The 17,421-nt window shown below is 44.8% G+C and overlaps 1 protein-coding gene across 2 annotated transcripts in view; it reads left to right on the top strand.

Annotated features, from left to right (window-relative positions):
• Nucleotides 1–203: 203 nt before the first annotated feature.
• ypel1 (yippee-like 1) overlaps nucleotides 204–17,421 on the top strand; it is a 28,339-nt gene continuing 11,121 nt past the window's right edge. Inside the window, exons 1-2 of one of the 2 annotated variants that reach the window (XM_036936555.2) lie at nucleotides 204–1,102; nucleotides 13,823–14,135. In XM_036936555.2, the coding sequence (XP_036792450.1) occupies nucleotides 14,019–14,135 (117 nt within the window). In that variant the 5' untranslated portion in view covers nucleotides 204–1,102; nucleotides 13,823–14,018. Of the gene's footprint in view, nucleotides 1,103–2,729; nucleotides 3,019–13,822; nucleotides 14,136–17,421 lie in introns of those variants that run through there. The other variant, XM_036936554.2, reaches the window with a different exon arrangement.

The following is a 17,421-nucleotide window of genomic DNA, read 5'->3' as shown; positions in this document are numbered from 1 at the left end:
CGACAAAAAGATTACGTCATGTTTAACTACGTCAGATCAATAAATAAAATGGACATTGTTGATATTTTTGGCACGTGTCTTCCTCGGGGGCGCGCATCACTAAAAGCCTGCAGACCTCCAGCTATTGGCCCTCGATCACATCTGAGACCGCACCCCCCCCCCGTAAAGCAATTGGTTGTTGGAAGGTTGTTCCGATTTTAATTGGTCCTGAGTCATTGGAGAGGAGGGCAATATGATTTTATTCAGACTCTTTGTAACAAATTCGAATGTAATGATTCATTTGGGAAAACAACTATCATCATACAAAAAACACAACTCATCCAATTGCAAGAATTGATCCTAGAATATACTGAAGAATCGTGCGTGGAGTCATTATTTCATCTCTAGTGCTAAACCTCGCCGAGAACAAAACAACACGACACGGATTTGAATTCCATTCCATATATTGGACAAGCTGCAGTAGGGACGGGATAGCCTCCTGCCCAGCTGACGCCGGCGGTGACCTAGCTACATGACAATTAACATCATCCAGAAAACCAAGCCCGCTAATTAAACTGCACAGTTTTTTATTCGGGACTTTAAACGTGTTGTTCCGACAGTGTAGGCAACCTACTGGATAGCAGGAACCAGCCTAGACAAGGCTACTCTTCATCTCTCCTTTAACTGCCCCAGTCCGCTGTGTTATTTGTGCATGGATTGAATCACTTGAGGCTCAGTCGGAATCTGCAATGATTTGCTCAGACTGGAGAAAGACCCGAGCCGACCGTGTTGAAGTCTAAAAGGATGTACAGATAGGACGGAGTTTGTTTGTGTGGAACCCGGACCCGCATGCTGCTGTTCAGCCGTAGTCTTTTAGCCAGATCAGACTAGGCCAACAGTATCTCCTTCATTATTGAGTTACCTGCACAGTCGGGTATTGAGTTAGTTACCTGCACCGCTGGGCCGAATGGAAACATGAGTATAACACAGTGAGGTGACGTCTCCGTCTTTGGGGCCGTGGCAGCCCGGGCACAGACTGTGTTGTGAATGTGACATGCAGCTTCAGCGGAGTAATTATTACCTCCGCTTCCTACGTTCAAACGGGAATAAAACATTGTTTTGTGTAAGTATCTGTGTATAATGGTTCTGCTTCAATCAATACAATGATTACGGATAAAAAAAAATGTAGTTCTGGAGAGTTTAAACTTGGACATGTCCATAGGCTATAACTAGCCCTTTGGTTATAATTGGTTATAACCTAGTTATAAGTAGGCTATAATAACCTTTCAAAGGTCACATTGACTGATATCCCATTGATGTTGCTCAGCTGGAGGATAACAATAAAATGACAATAAAATCAGTCGTCTATATGATCCAATGTCAGGATCCAGTAAAATGATTATCACGGTCAATATCGGCTCACCGTCCTAACTTGCAGTGGGCTAATGACATGAGATGTAGCACAGAGCATTACTAAAACCCGACGCAGGATACAAAACACATGACATCATCAGGCTAGCTCGACGCTTCTTCCCTCCTATAGGTTCATTGATGTTTTCCCCGCTGTTGCCATCATCATAACAACACCGGACTTTTTTTTGTTATTATTGCAAGTTATTCCATGAATTCGATGACACACTGCCTATAGATGCTTTCCCGCCTGTAGACTAATATTGCATTAACAGTCATGAATAGTTCGTGGTCTGTTCTATCGGATGCAGTGACGAGAGAGCGTCATGAACAATGTCTAGGCAGACACGTCTAGAGGGAATTGGGTCGTAGCCTAATATCTAAATGTTTTTTTATTTTAATCCGGGCAATGTAATGTGAGATAGAGAAGGGCTGGTTTTAGACATCCCATACTGACTCAGTTATTATTTCCAGTATAAGATATATCCCAGGCTGACAGATGTTCCAAGGTGACGCATAGCCAGTGAGAGCTGCGGACAGGATTTGTTTTAAAGATTGGAATCCGAAAGCAATCGATTAAATAATTGACTGCCACTTGTAGGCTATGCTGTCAGTGGATTTTAAAAATGTATTTCTCAATCAAAATCAGATGTATTTATAAAGCCCTTTTTACATCAGCAAAAGTCACAAAGTGCTTATACAGAAACCCAGCCTAAACCCCCCAAAACAGCAAGCAATGCAGAACTAGAAGCATTGTGGCTAGGAAACACTCCATAGAAAGGCAGGAACCCAGGAAGAAACTAGAGAGGAGCCAGGCTCTGAGGGGTAGCCAGTCCTCTTCTGGCTGTGCTGGGTGGACATTATAAGAGTACATTGTCATTAAGGCCAGATCGTTCTTCAAGGTGTTTATAGATGACAAGCAGGGTCAAATAATAATCAAGGTGGTTGCATTGGCTGCAACAGGTCAGCAGTAATATGGATGCATTGACCCCTCCCCTCATACTATTAGCTGAAGATCTCATTTAGAAATTGATTTGGTCAGAAATGCTATCATGAAATATCAACCTTGTGCCTGTGTTTGTTCACATATAGAAGACAGAACAAATAAGCCCATATTAATATTTTATAGGAAGGAATGAAATTGTATTTCCCCTAACCAGTTGGTCTAAGGGACCTACAGAATATAAACCTATGTTCTTTTTTAGGCAACATATTATATTCTACAAACAGCCTCACCTGCACGTATAATAAGGCATGTAACCTTGTGTGGATCTTGTCGTGATCAGTATGATAATATCTCCCTGTATTTATTTACACATCCGGGTGTTTCTCCACCTCAGCCGCAGCCTCCCCTTATTGGTCGCTGTAGCTGTCTGTCATAATCTGGGTCTGTCCCAGCAGTGACGTTAGACGAGGCTACCACGAACACAAAGACAACAACAAAGACGGACGGAGGAAAAGGACAGCTTTTAGTGATCGCTGCTGCTGGATACCTGACAACATCACTCCTTGACCATTACACAAGCACACTAGAAAGAGGACAACCGTTTCATGATATGAAAAACATTACCATCAAGCACACAAGTCAATATATGTCAAGATTCGCTCTGAGCAGATTCGTTTCAGGTGGTGAGTGTGATACATTGTTACAGACAGTATTGATGATGGGTTACGTTGTTAAAGTTGATTTTGACGTGTGGAGTTGTTTTTCTTTGTCACGCTAGTAGTTATTATTGTTTTAGATTTGACAGCCAGAACAAAACATTGTCGTTGACCATAAAGACAAGTACATACTTCATGCATTTGGTTGTATTAACACATTAATAACATAAAAACAAACTAGACGTTGTTGAAATGAGAATGCCTTTTTGGTATTATTGCTGTCTTTGGGGATCGCAAAACGTGTCTCCTGTTGCTGCATCCAATGTTTTGCTCATTGGTTTGTTTGTTTTGTTGATTTGGGAGAGAAACCATAGCTGTCCTTTGTTTGGTGTTCTTCTCCATTCTTCTTCCTGTATTGGTTACCTAGACCATACCTCAGTGGTCATGAAGCACGCTGCCTTCCTTTGTTATAAACAACAGCTCCTGCGCTCTGCTCTGTTCCGCTGTGCGCTTATTTTTCTTTTGTTAGATTTTCACACTGCTGCTTCGAGGTTTCGTGTCATAACTCTTCAATCACATATCCCTCCCTATATGTAACTCGAATGACAGTAGTGCAAGTTCATTTAGCTGACGTCAAAGTTAAATTGCTGTGGATTTATTTTTCATAGTGTTTAATATAGCTTTTCCTATTTGTGGGTATTTGGATGCCTGGACACGTGATAGATATCCATGCTGGTTTGGTTGGCTAGCTGTGAGACCGCCAGGCTCGAAGCTCCCGTGGTCTTTCTGAGGGAGCGAGGCATCATGGAGCCAGACAAGGAATCCAAATACATTAATCTCACCAGCCAGACTAACCTGGACTCAGGGGTAGACGTTACATATTAAACGTAGATCCAGGGCAGGCAAATTAGTATGATATTAATTGTGGATGTCCATCATCCATTTTCATATGATATGTTACGAATTAGAATTACTATGGCATGTCACTAATTTCAATTCGTACAATATGTTACACATTTGCTAAACATATGTTAGGAATTCCTATTTGTTGTGGCTGACGTTAGCTAGGTGTCTAATGGTAATTTTTTGCTAGATGGCAAGCATGAGCTAGGCTAGCGGTCAATGTTAAAGCGTTATGTTAGGGTTAGCTAACATGCTATGTAGCTAAAAAAAAAGTAGTAAGAAGTTGCTAATTATCTAAAATGCTAAAGTTGTCCGTGATGAGTTTCGAACACACAACCGTTGGTTTGCTAGGCATAAGTAATCTTAAGTAATCTTCTACCTTATGTAACCATACCAAACGTAACATATACTAATATAAGTGTCCTGGCTTTACGTTTTATATGTTACGTCTAGTTTATGAGACCAGGCTGGCTAATCAGCCGCATACACTATGGGTGTTTCTCAATGTGCATACTTCCGTGCTCCACACTCTCATGCGCCGATGATTCTCCGACCACGTTCTCTTGAGTACGTTATTTTGAGGACGAGAGTGTGAAGCATGCATAAAACAATAAATTTGAGGAGCACTCGCACTGTATTATCAAAGATTTTTCAACTGAACCAAGATAGACCACAGCCCGTCCTTTCAAATGAGCAAATGAGTCATAGTGGGTAGAGCCAAGCACGAGCTAGCGAGATCCTATTGGCGCGTTCTAGCATTTATTTGCATATATCCATTAGGGAACGCCTACTCTGTGAAGTGCACGTGGGCAATAATTAAATTCACCTTTGCACTTCTAAAACAACATTTTTTTTCAACTTTGGAAAAGGGTAAAGTCTACAGAACATAGTCCACTCTGTTCGTAAGAGATTGTAGTTTTGGGAACAGCAAACTGTTTTGAGATCAAATGTTTCATCAATGAGAAATTGTGCAGAATGTCAGTCAAAATCATCCATCTTGTTCCATCTTCTCCCACTGCCAACCACTGGACTTCGTAGTGAATGGAAACGCCAAGCGGATGCTTCACAACTATACCTCTGGTGAAATATGTCACATTGTTCTGTGGCTCCTAGTGTTGAGATTACCTCAGCTTCACCTCCCCATTCACTGAACCTTCCTCTAAGATATACACAAAGCAAACATTTTACTTCATAATTATCATCTGGATATGTGAATCGTAATAATCTAGCTAGCCAGCTAGTTAAACAGGCAAAAATTTCCTAGAACTAATGTTATGCAAGGTAGCTACCAATTCTTCGTGGCTAGCTAGCAACATAGCCATTTAGCCCTATTGACTTACTATGGATTTACCCATTAACTGAACCTTCTTCCAGCCAGGACAATGGCAATAGAGACTAAGCAAGATATACACTAAGCAACAGTTTAACTTCATAACTATCAGCTAGCTATATGTGAATCATAATAACGTAGCTAACCAGATCATTCAACAGGCAAAAATGACCTAAAACTAAATATTATGCAAGAGAGATGTCAATTCTTGTGTGTTTAGTTAGCTAGCAATTCTTTGTCGCTATCTGGCTAGCTAACAGTACTAGTAGTTAGCCAGTTAGCCCTATTGACTTAATATGGGCTTACAATCTACATTACATAACATGCCAAAATTAACATTATCAAGATAAAATGTTGTAGTTAGGCAACATATGAGATGTTGAATAGGCAACATTTCATTCCAAAGTCAGAGTGTATTTTCTCTCACTTCATCTCAAATAATGGCAGCCATTTTAATTGGAAGACATTTTGCGTCATTTTTTGTGCATACTCTCCGTTGAAGCTCTAATCGATGCATGCTTCATGTACAAATGTACATACGGAGTACGCATTCGATATGTGCCCTCCGTGCTCCGTTTCTCATACATTGATTTGGACCCATTTGGTGCTCAGAGCATATATATGCATTTTGAGAAACAGCCTGTATATACCAAAGTGTGTGGACACCGCTTCAAATTTGTGAATTCGGGCTATTTCAGCCACACCTGTTGCTGACAGGTGTATAAAATGGAGTACACCGCCATGCAATCTCCATAGACAAACATTGTCAGTAGAATGGGCCTTACTGAAGAGCTCAGTGACTTTCAACGTGGCACCGTCATAGGATGCCGCCTTTCAAACAAGTCAGTTTGCCAAATGTCTGTCCTGCTAGAGCTGCCCCCGGTCAACTGTAAGTGATGTTATTGTGAAGTGGAAACGTCTAGGATCAACAACGGCTCAGCCGCGAAGTGGTAGACCACACTAGCTCACAGAACTGGACCGCCAAGTGCTGAAGCTCGTAGCGCGAAAAAATAATTTGTCCTCAGTCTCAACACTCACTGCCGAGTTCCAAACTGCCTCTGGAAGCAACGTCAGCACAAGCTGTTCGTCTGGAGCTTCATGAAATGGGTTTCCGTGGCCAGTTTCCAATCCTAAGATCTCCATGCGCAATGCCAAGCGTCGGCTGGAGTGGTGTAAAGCTCGCTGCCATTGGACTCTGAAGCAGTGGAAACACTTTCTCTGGAGTGATGAATCACTCTTCACCGTCTGGCAGTCCGATGGGCTTATCAGGGTTTGTCAGGAGAACGCTACCTGCCCCAATTCATAGTGCCAACTGTAAAGTTTGGTGGAGGAGGAATAATGGTCTGGGGCTGTATTTCATGGTTCAGGCGAGGGCCCCCTTGCCATGATGACGGATGTGCACTAAGCACAACTTGTGGTGGTGGTGGGGGGAGGGGTTAACATCTCATTCCAAAACAACACTGTCCAGCCAAGACAAGAAGACTGGTCTCACCACCAGTGACTCGTCAGTGTAACGTGTGATCGTACTTAGTAAATCTCTTCAGTTGTGTTTTTAAAGAAGGGACAGTCCAGCCAGCGGTCCCAGTTGATTGGTGTTTAGTCTGATGATAGGCTGATAGCATGTCAATATCAGACTGGGTATTTATGTAAAACAATGACAGAAATAGTATAAAATACAATACATGTAAGTATCTAAGTACCGGACGACAGGAAGCACATTAGATGTGCAGGACGACAGGAAGCACATTAGATGTGCAGGACGACAGGAAGCACATTAGATGTGCAGGACGACAGGAAGCACATTAGATGTGCAGGACGACAGGAAGCACATTAGATGTGCAGGACGACAGGAAGCACATTAGATGTGCAGGACGACAGGAAGCACATTAGATGTGCAGGACGACAGGAAGCACATTAGATGTGCAGGACGACAGGAAGCACATTAGATGTGCAGGACGACAGGAAGCACATTAGATGTGCAGGACGACAGGAAGCACATTAGATGTGCAGGACGACAGGAAGCACATTACATGTGCAGGACGACAGGAAGCACATTACATGTGCAGGACGACAGGAAGCACATTAGATGTGCAGGACGACAGTGTGTTGATAGCAGGAGATTCCTGCTTCGTCTGCTAGCTAATGTGATCTTACACCACTAACATACAAAAGGACATCCCACGATACCTCCCATATCTACCAGGTAACATACAGTATATATTCATCAGGACATGTACATAGTGGACTCTTACACATTGTAAATATGACACTATAATATTTCAGAACGTCACCTAGCGCTTGCATTTCAATGTTAGTAGACTGGGAAGAATTAACATTCGCAATCTTCCCCTATCTGTAAGCATGACCAATGGCATAGCACCTTATTGATATGTACATTTAACCAACCAATAGGAATGCATAAACATTGAATACAGATTTCTGCAGTGTCAAGTGGAAACATAAGCAACCCTGTTACAGAGGTTGTGCTCGACGCGTCACGGCAGGTCTTTGTTTATAAAGAATGGCATTACAAAAAGACTGACATCTTTATCTATCATTAAAACACATCATTCACCCCCGAGGGTGAAATTCCCCCATTAAAACAGTAGCAGGGCCCCCCCCCCCCCCCAGGGTGAAATTCCCCCATTAAAACAGTAGCAGCCCCCCCCCCCCCCCCCCCAGGGTGAAATTCCCCCATTTAAACAGTAGCAGGGTCCCCCCCAGGGTGAAATTCCCCCATTTAAACAGAAGCAGGGCCCCCTCAGGGTGAAATTCCCCCATTAAAACAGTAGCAGGGTCCCCGCAGGGTGCAATTCCCCCATTTAAACAGTAGCAGGGTCGTCCCCCGTCCACCCAGGGTGAAATTCCCCCATTTAAACAGTAGCAGGGTCCCCCCCAGGGTGAAATTCCCCCATTTAAACAGAAGCAGGGCCCCCTCAGGGTGAAATTCCCCCATTAAAACAGTAGCAGGGTCCCCGCAGGGTGCAATTCCCCCATTTAAACAGTAGCAGGGTCGTCCCCCGTCCACCCAGGGTGAAAAAAATCCCCTATTAAAACAGTAGCAGGGTCCCCCCAGGGTGAAATTCCCCCATTTAAACAGTAGCAGGGTCGTCGTCCCCCAGGGTGAAATTCCTTGTTCATCTGTGTCGTGGTTTTCGGACATGAGATGACTTTCTCTCTTACATACACACACATACAACGTCATTTTGGCAGTGCTCTGGTAATGTGCTCGTATTTTTAAAGGTGTTTACAAGCTGATTGTTCACTTAACACAGTGGGGAGGGTTGTGAACGGGAGAGGCTGCTACATGGACACGCATGGTGCCCAAACTGATGACGTACGTCGCACAGCTGGAGCGGAAATGAATAGACTGTCCTCCCGATGAGTCCTTCTCAGATAGTTTATGCAACAACACTAGCATGGTGCTATTTAAAACTAGTCAAATAAAGTTAGGAGAAATAACTTTTAGTATTTGGTCACCATCTAGAATCTGGATGTCACCTTGACATTCCAGCTCACGTAACGACAAGCCGGTGTGAAGGACCAGTGCAACGGTCCTGTTTAGAGGTGCTTCCTACCGGGAGGCTACAACGGTCCTGTTTAGAGGTGCTTCCCACCGGGAGGCTACAACGGTCCTGTTTAGAGGTGCTTCCCACCGGGAGGCTACAACGGTCCTGTTTAGAGGTGCTTCCTACCGGGCGGCTACAACGGTCCTGTTTAGAGGTGCTTCCCACCGGGAGGCTACAACGGTCCTGTTTAGAGGTGCTTCCCACCGGGAGGCTACAACGGTCCTGTTTAGAGGTGCTTCCTACCGGGCGGCTACAACGGTCCTGTTTAGAGGTGCTTCCTACCGGGCGGCTACAACGGTCCTGTTTAGAGGTGCTTCCTACCGGGAGGCTACAACGGTCCTGTTTAGAGGTGCTTCCTACCAGGCGGCTACAACGGTCCTGTTTAGAGGTGCTTCCCACCGGGAGGCTACAACGGTCCTGTTTAGAGGTGCTTCCCACCGGGAGGCTACAACGGTCCTGTTTAGAGGTGCTTCCCACCGGGAGGCTACAACGGTCCTGTTTAGAGGTGCTTCCCACCGGGAGGCTACAACGGTCCTGTTTAGAGGTGCTTCCTACCGGGAGGCTACAACGGTCCTGTTTAGAGGTGCTTCCTAGCGGGAGGCTACAACGGTCCTGTTTAGAGGTGCTTCCCACCGGGAGGCTACAACGGTCCTGTTTAGAGGTGCTTCCCACCGGGAGGCTACAACGGTCCTGTTTAGAGGTGCTTCCCACCGGGAGGCTACAACGGTCCTGTTTAGAGGTGCTTCCTACCGGGAGGCTACAACGGTCCTGTTTAGAGGTACTTCCCACCGGGAGGCTACAACGGTCCTGTTTAGAGGTACTTCCCACCGGGAGGCTACAACGGTCCTGTTTAGAGGTGCTTCCCACCGGGAGGCTACACCGGTCCTGTTTAGAGGTCCTTCCTACCAGGCGGCTACAACGGTCCTGTTTAGAGGTGCCTCCCACCGGGCGGCTGTATCATGTCGCTGGCGGTAGCTAACATAGCAAATTTATTCCATTCCACTGATTTATATGTCCAGTAGGAAAGCAGCCGACATGAGAGAAACCTTGTAATATTGATAGTAACCATCTGGATGTCACCGTGATACAGTAACACTACTCAATGAGGAGAGTTGGCGCTGCCACCCGGCAACACAACAACAACACAGGGTTTCCTTCGCACCCGAGTCCCGATTTCCGATGCTGTCCTGCAGTAACTGGGAGGGAAGTAACTAGACAGTGTAGTTTATATCAGGCCAGTAAGGAGAGGGAAGTACTTGGATAGCGTAGCTCATATGAGGTCTCAATTTCGTGAGACAAGTTTGAAATTCTCGCTGAATTTTTTTAGTCACACGCATAAACTAGCTAGCTGGGGAGGATTCATTCAGAGGACTGACTGAACCCAATCGCGACATACACTACCAGTCAAAAGTTTGGACACACCTACTCATTCCAGGGTTTTTATTCATTTGTACTATTTTCTACATTGTATAATAATAGTGAAGACATCAAAACTATGAAATAACATATGAAATCATGTAGTAACCAAAAGTGTTAAACAAATCAAAATATATTTTATATTTGAGATTCTTCAAAGTAGCCACCCTTTGCCTTGATGACAGCTTTGCACACTCTTGGCATTCTCTCAACCAGCTTCATGAGTCACCTGGAATGCATTTCAATTAACAGGTGTGCCTTGTTAAAAGTTAATTTGTGGTATTTCTTTCCTTCTTAAAGCATTTGAGCCAATCAGTTGTGTTGTGACAAGATAGGGTTGGTATACAACCGCCGTGTCTTTATGAGACTCCGCATGTGATCTCCGCACGTGTGGTTCCCACCGTGAAGCATGGAGGAGGAGGTGTGATGGTGCTTTGCTGGTGACACTGTCAGTGACTTATTTAGAATTCAAGGCACACTTACCCAGCATGGCTACCACAGCATTCTGCAGCGATACACCATCCCATCTGGTTTGGACTTAGTGGGACAATCACTTGTTTTCCTCCAGGCTGTGTAAGGGCTATTTGACCAAGAAGGAGAGTGATCAGATGACCTGGCCTCCACAATCACCTGACCTCAAACCAAATGAGGTGGTTTGAGATAAGTTGGACTGCAGAGTGAAGGAAACGCAGAAAAGAAGTGCTTAGCTAGCATTATGTAGGAACTCCTTCAAGGCTGTTGGAAAATAATTCCAGGTGAAGCTGGTTGAGAGAATGCCAAGAGTTTGCAAAGGGTGGCTACTTTGAAGAATCTCAAATGTAAAATATATTTTGTTTTGTTTAACACTTGTTGGTTACTACATGATTCCATAATGTGTTATTTCATAGTTTGGATGTCTACACTATTATTCTACAATGTAGAAAATAGTAAAAATAAAGAAAAACCCTTGAATGAGAAGATGTCCAAACTTTTCATTTGTACTGTTTGTTTTCAATTTTAGGCCCCAGGTGTGTATGTGTGAGAGTATGTGTGTGTGTGTGTGTGTATGGTGTTTATACTAGGGCTGCACGATATATTGCGTTGTTCGTAACTTGTTTTGTACATAATGTTGCTGCTACCGTCTCTTATGACTGAAAAAAGCTTCTGGACATCAGTACTGCGATTGCTCACCTCAAACTGGACAAAGAGTTCTTCAATGGAGTTGGACGGGAGGGATATACTACTACAGACACCCGACCAGGCCCAGATCCCTGTTATTCGCTGGAGAAGGAAACGGAGATTCCGCGGAAAGAGATCAGGGTGCCTTGTGAGGATCAGGAGACGAGTGGCTAATCTGCCCTTGCCTTCCGTACTTCTAGCTAACGTTAAATTGCTGCAAAATAAATGGGATGAACTGAAAGCACACATATTCTACCACCAGGACATTAAAAACTGTAAAATCTTATGTTTCACCGAATCGTGGCTGGACGACGACATTAAAAGAACATACTGCTGGCGGGTTATACACTCTATCGGCAGGACAGAACAGCAGCCACTGGTAAAGACACGGGGCGGGGGCCTATGCATATATGTAAACAACAGCTGGTGCACGACATCTAAGGAAGTCTCGAGGTTTTGCTCGCCTGAGGTAGAGTATCTCATGATAAGCTGTAGACCACACTGTCTACCCAGTGAGTTGTCGTCTGTAGTTTTCGTAGCTGTCTACATACCACCAGAGACCGATGCTGGCACTAAAACCACACTCAATGAGCTGTTTAAGGCCATAGGCAAACAGGAAAACGCTCATCCCGAGGCGGCGCCTCCTAGTGGCTGGGAACTTTAATGCAGGGAAGCTTAAATCAGTTTTACTTCATTTCTATCAACATGTTAAATGTGCAACCAGAGGAAAAACATTTCTAGACCACCTTTACTCCACACACAGAGATGCGTACAAAGCTCTCCCTCGCCCTCCATTTGGTAAATCTGACCATAACTCTATCCTCCTGATTCCTGCTTACGAGCTAAAATTAAAGCAGGGAGCATCAATGACTAGATAAATAAAAAAGTGGTCAGATGAAGCAGATGCTAAACTACAGGACTGTTTTGCAGCTCAGACTGGAATATGTTCCGGGATTCTTCCTATGGCATTGAGGGGTCACTGGCTCAATCAATAAGTGCATCGAGGACGTCGTCCCCACAGTGACTGATCAGTTGAAGTTGGAAGTTTACATACACCTTAGCCAAATACATTTAAACTCAGTTTTTCACAATTCCTGACATTTAAGCCTAGTAAAAATTCCCTGTTTTAGGTCAGTTAGGATCACCACTTTATTTTAAGAATGTGAAATGTCAGAATAATAGTAGAGAGAATGATTTATTTCAGCTTTTATTTCTTTCATCACATTCCCAGTGGGTCAGAAGTTTACATACTCAATTAGTATTTGGTAGCATTGCCTTTAAATTGTTTAACTTGGATCAAATGTTTTGGGTAGCCTTCCACAAGCTTCCCACAATAAGTTGGGTGAATTTTGTCCCATTCCTCCTGACAGAGCTGGTGTAACTGAGTCAGGCCTCCTTGCTCGCACATGCTTTTCAGTTCTGCCCACAAATTTCTATGGGGTTGATGTCAGGTCTTTGTGATGGCCACTCCAATACCTTGACTTTGTTGTCCTTAAGCCATTTTGCCACAACTTTGAAAGTATGCTTGGGGTCATTGTCCATTTGGAAGACCCATTTGCGACCAAGCTTTAACTTCCTGACTGAAGTCTTGAGAAATTGCTTCAACATATTCTCCTCTCTCCCTCCCCTCTCCTATTCTCTTCTATCCCTCTCCTATTCTCCTCTCTCCCACCCCTCTCCTATTCTCCTCTCTCCTATTCTCCTCTCATATTCTCCTCTCTCCCTCTCCTCTCATATTCTCCTATCTCCCACCCCTCTCCTATTCTCCTCTCATATTCTCCTCTCTCCCTCTCCTCTCCTATTCTCCTCTCTCCCACCCCTCTCCTATTCTCCTCTCTCCTATTCTCCTCTCATATTCTCCTCTCTCCCTCTCCTCTCCTATTCTCCTCTCTCCCTCTCCTCTCCTATTCTCTTCTCTCCTATTCTCCTCTCTCCCTCCCCTCTCCTATTCTCCTCTCTCCTATTCTCCTCTCTCCCTCCCCTCTCCTATTCTCCTCTCTCCCTCTCCTCTCCTATTCTCTTCTCTCCTATTCTCCTCTCTCCCTCCCCTCTCCTATTCTCCTCTCTCCTATTCTCCTCTCTCCCTCTCCTCTCCTATTCTCCTCTCTCCCTCTCCTCTCCTATTCTCTTCTCTCCTATTCTCCTCTCTCCCTCCCCTCTCCTATTCTCCTCTCTCCTATTCTCCTCTCTCCCTCCCCTCTCCTATTCTCCTCTCTCATATTCTCCTCTCTCCCTCCCCTCTCCTATTCTCTTCTCTCCTATTCTCCTCTCTCCCTCCCCTCTCCTATTCTCTTCTCTCCTATTCTCCTCTCTCCCTCTCCCTCTCCTATTCTCCTCTCAAATTCTCCTCTCTCGCCTTCTCATCTCTCCTCTCTCCCCCTCTCCTCCTTCCCTCTATCCTCTTGTCCCCTCTCCTAACTCTCTGTCTTAATATTCTTCCTGTCTTCCTCTCCAGGTGTAGTTTCCTCGTGGTTGCTGTGTGGAGCCTGCCGCCACACACCCACTCCTCAACAACGACGGCTTTTGCTTGCATCTTCCAGTGCTTCTTCTGTCAGCAAGTTCAGCAGAGCTGCTGCTCGTCCGCCGCTAGCCCGGACGCCGCAGCCCCCGGCACATCAGCCAATCACAGCCCAGAGCCCCGCCCATGTGACATGGTGAAGATGACCAAGTCGAAGACGTTTCAGGCCTACCTGCCCTCGTGTCATCGCACCTACAGCTGTATACACTGTCGGGCACACCTGGCCAACCACGACGAACTCATTTCTAAGGTAGGGGGGCTTTGAGCGCACACACACACACACACACACACACACACACACACACACACACACACACACACAATGCAAAGGAATCCAGTGCATTTTCACACACGCTACAAAAAAATATCAACTTCATTTTGTTGACTAGATCAGAATCAATCAAGTTGTTTACCAGGGAGCAAATCCAGAGCTCTGCTAGCTAGTTACCACTCCAGACACCTAAGCTGATTACCCAGCGAGCCAAAGGTAATCAGCCTCTGAACTCCACCCAGGTTGTCAACATCTATTAGCCTCCTTTATGGATGAGCTCTGCAGACTACCTACTGTACCTGCAGGGTACCAAGCTGCAGACTACCTACTGTACCTGCAGGCTACCAAGCTGCAGGCTACCTACTGTACCTGCAGGCTACCTATCCAGACTACCTACCCAGACTACCTACCCCGCGGACTACCTACCCAGACTACCTACCCAGACTACCTACCCCGCAGACTACCTACCCAGACTACCTACCCAGACTATCTACCTCTCAGACTACCTATCCAGACTACCTACGCAGACTACCTACCCCCCAGACTACCTACCTCTCAGACTACCTATCCAGACTACCTACGCAGACTATCTACCCCTCAGACTACCTACCCAGACTACCTACCCAGACTATCTACCCCTCAGACTACCTACCCAGACTACCTACCCAGACTATCTACCCCTCAGACTACCTACCCAGACTATCTACCCCTCAGACTACCTACCCAGACTACCTACCCAGACTATCTACCCCTCAGACTACCTACCCAGACTACCTACCCAGACTATCTACCCCTCAGACTACCTACCCAGACTATCTACCCCTCAGACTACCTACCCAGACTACCCACCCCTCAGACTACCTGCAGTGCATTCAGAAAGTATTCAGACCCCTTGACTTTTTCCACATTTTGATACATTACACGCTTATTCTAAAATGTATTAAATTGTTGTTTTCTCTCATCAATCTACACACAATACCCCATAATGACAAAGCAAAAACAGTCTTTATTGTTTTATTTTTGTACATTTACATAAGTATTCAGACCCTTTACTCAGTACTTTGTTGAAGCACCTTTGGCAGTGATTACAGCCTCAAGTCTTCTTGGGTGTGACGCTACAAGCTTGGCACACCTGTATTTGGGGAGTTTCTCCCATTCTTCTCTGCAGATCCTGTCAAGCCCTGTCAGGTTGGATGGAGAGCGTCACTGCACAGCTTTTTTCAGGTCTCTCCAGAGATTTTCGATTGGGTTCAAGTCCGGGCTCTGGCTGGGCCACTCAAGGACATTCAGAGACTTGTCCCAAAGCCACTCCTGTGTTGTCTTGGCTGTGTGCTTAGGGTCTTTGTCCTGTTGGAAGGTGAACCTTCACCCCAGTCTGAGGTCCTGAGCGCTCTGGAGCAGGTTTTCATCAAGGATCTCTCTGTACTTTGCTCTGTTCATCTTTCCCTCGATCCTGCCTAGTCTCCCAGTCTCTGCCGCTGAAAAACTTCCCCACAGCATGATGCTGCCACCACCATGCTTCACAGTAGGGATGGTGCCAGGTTCCCTTCAGATGTGACTCTTGGCATTCAGGCAAAAGAGTTCAATCTTGGTTTTATCAGAACAGAGAGTCTTGTTTCTCATGGTCTGAGAGTCCTTGCCTTTTGGCAAACTCCTAGCAGGCTTTCATGTGCCTTTTACTGAGGAGTGGCTTCCGTCTGGCCACTCTACCATAAAGGCCTGATTGGTGTAGTGCTGCAAAGATGGGTTTTTTTCTGGAAGGTTCTCCCATTTTCACAGAGGAACTATGGAGCTCTTTCAGAGTGACCATCGGGTTCTTAGTCACCTCCCTGACCAAGGCCCTTCTCCCCCGATTGCTCAGTTTGGCCAGACGGCCAGCTCTAGTAAGAGTCTTTGGTGGTTTCAAACTTCTTCCATTTAAGAATGATGGAGGCCACTGTGTTCTTGGGGACCTTCAATGCTGCAGAAATGTTTTGGTACCCTTCCCCAGATCTGTGCCTCAACACAATCCTGTCCCGGAGCTCTACAGACAATTCCTTCGACCCCGTGGCTTGGTTTTTGCTCTGACATTCACTGTCAACTGTGGGATCTTATATAGACAGGTGTGTGCCTTTCCAAATCATGTCCAATCAATTGAATTTACCACAAGTGGACTCCAATCAAGTTGTAGAAACATCTCAAGGATGATCAATGGAAACAGGATGCACCTGAGCTCAATTTCAAATCTCACAGCAAAGGGTCTGAATACTTATGTGAATAAGATATTTCTGTTTTTTATTTTTAATACTTTTGCTAAAAATTATAATGGCAGGGTAGCCTAGTGGTTAGAGCGTTGGTCTAGTAACCGGAAGGTTGCAAGTTCAAATCCCAAGGTACAAATCTGTCGTTCTTCCCCTGAACAGGCAGTTAACCCACTGTTCCTAGGCCGTCATTGAAAATAAGAAATTGTTCTTAACTGACTTGCCTAGTTAAATGAAGGTAAAAAAAAATAACCTGTTTTCACTTTTCATTATGGGGTATTGTGATGTCATTATGGGGTATTGTGATGTCATTATGGGGTATTGTGATGTCATTATGGGGTATTGTGATGTCATTATGGGGTATTGTGATGTCATTATGGGGTATTGTGATGTCATTATGGGGTATTGTGATGTCATTATGGGGTACTGTAGATTGATGAGGAAAAACTTTTATTTAATACATTTTAGAATAAGGCTGTAACGTTAGAAAATGTAGAAAAAGTCAAGGTGTCTGAATACTTTCCGAATGAACTGTACCTGTAGACTACCTACCTGCACAACCCCTGTTTGTTTAGTGTGTGTGTGTGTGTATATATACAGTGGGGAGAACAAGTATTTGATACATTGCCGATTTTTCAGGTTTTCCTACTTACAAAGCATGTAGAGAGAGGTCTGTCATTTTTATCATAGGTACACTTCAACTGTGAGAGACGGAATCTAAAACAAAAATCCAGAAAATCACATTGTATGATTTTTAAGTAATTAATTTGCATTTTATTGTATGACATAAGTATTTGATACATCAGAAAAGCAGCCCTTCATATTTGGTACAGAAACCTTTGTTACAGAGATCATACGTTTCCTGTAGTTCTTGACTAGGTTTGCACACACTGCAGTAGGGATTTTGGCCCACTCCTCCATACAGACCTTCACCAGATCCTTCAGGTTTCAGGGCTGTCGCTGGGCAATACAGACTTTCAGCTCCCTCCAAAGATTTTCTATTGGGTCTGGAGACTGGCTAGGCC

This window comes from Oncorhynchus mykiss, chromosome 11, assembly GCF_057628025.1.
Source record: "Oncorhynchus mykiss isolate SJ-2025 chromosome 11, ASM5762802v1, whole genome shotgun sequence".
Lineage (NCBI taxonomy): Eukaryota > Metazoa > Chordata > Actinopteri > Salmoniformes > Salmonidae > Oncorhynchus > Oncorhynchus mykiss.
Note: the sequence above shows the minus strand (reverse complement) of the source record. Positions and strands in the feature narration are given on the sequence as shown.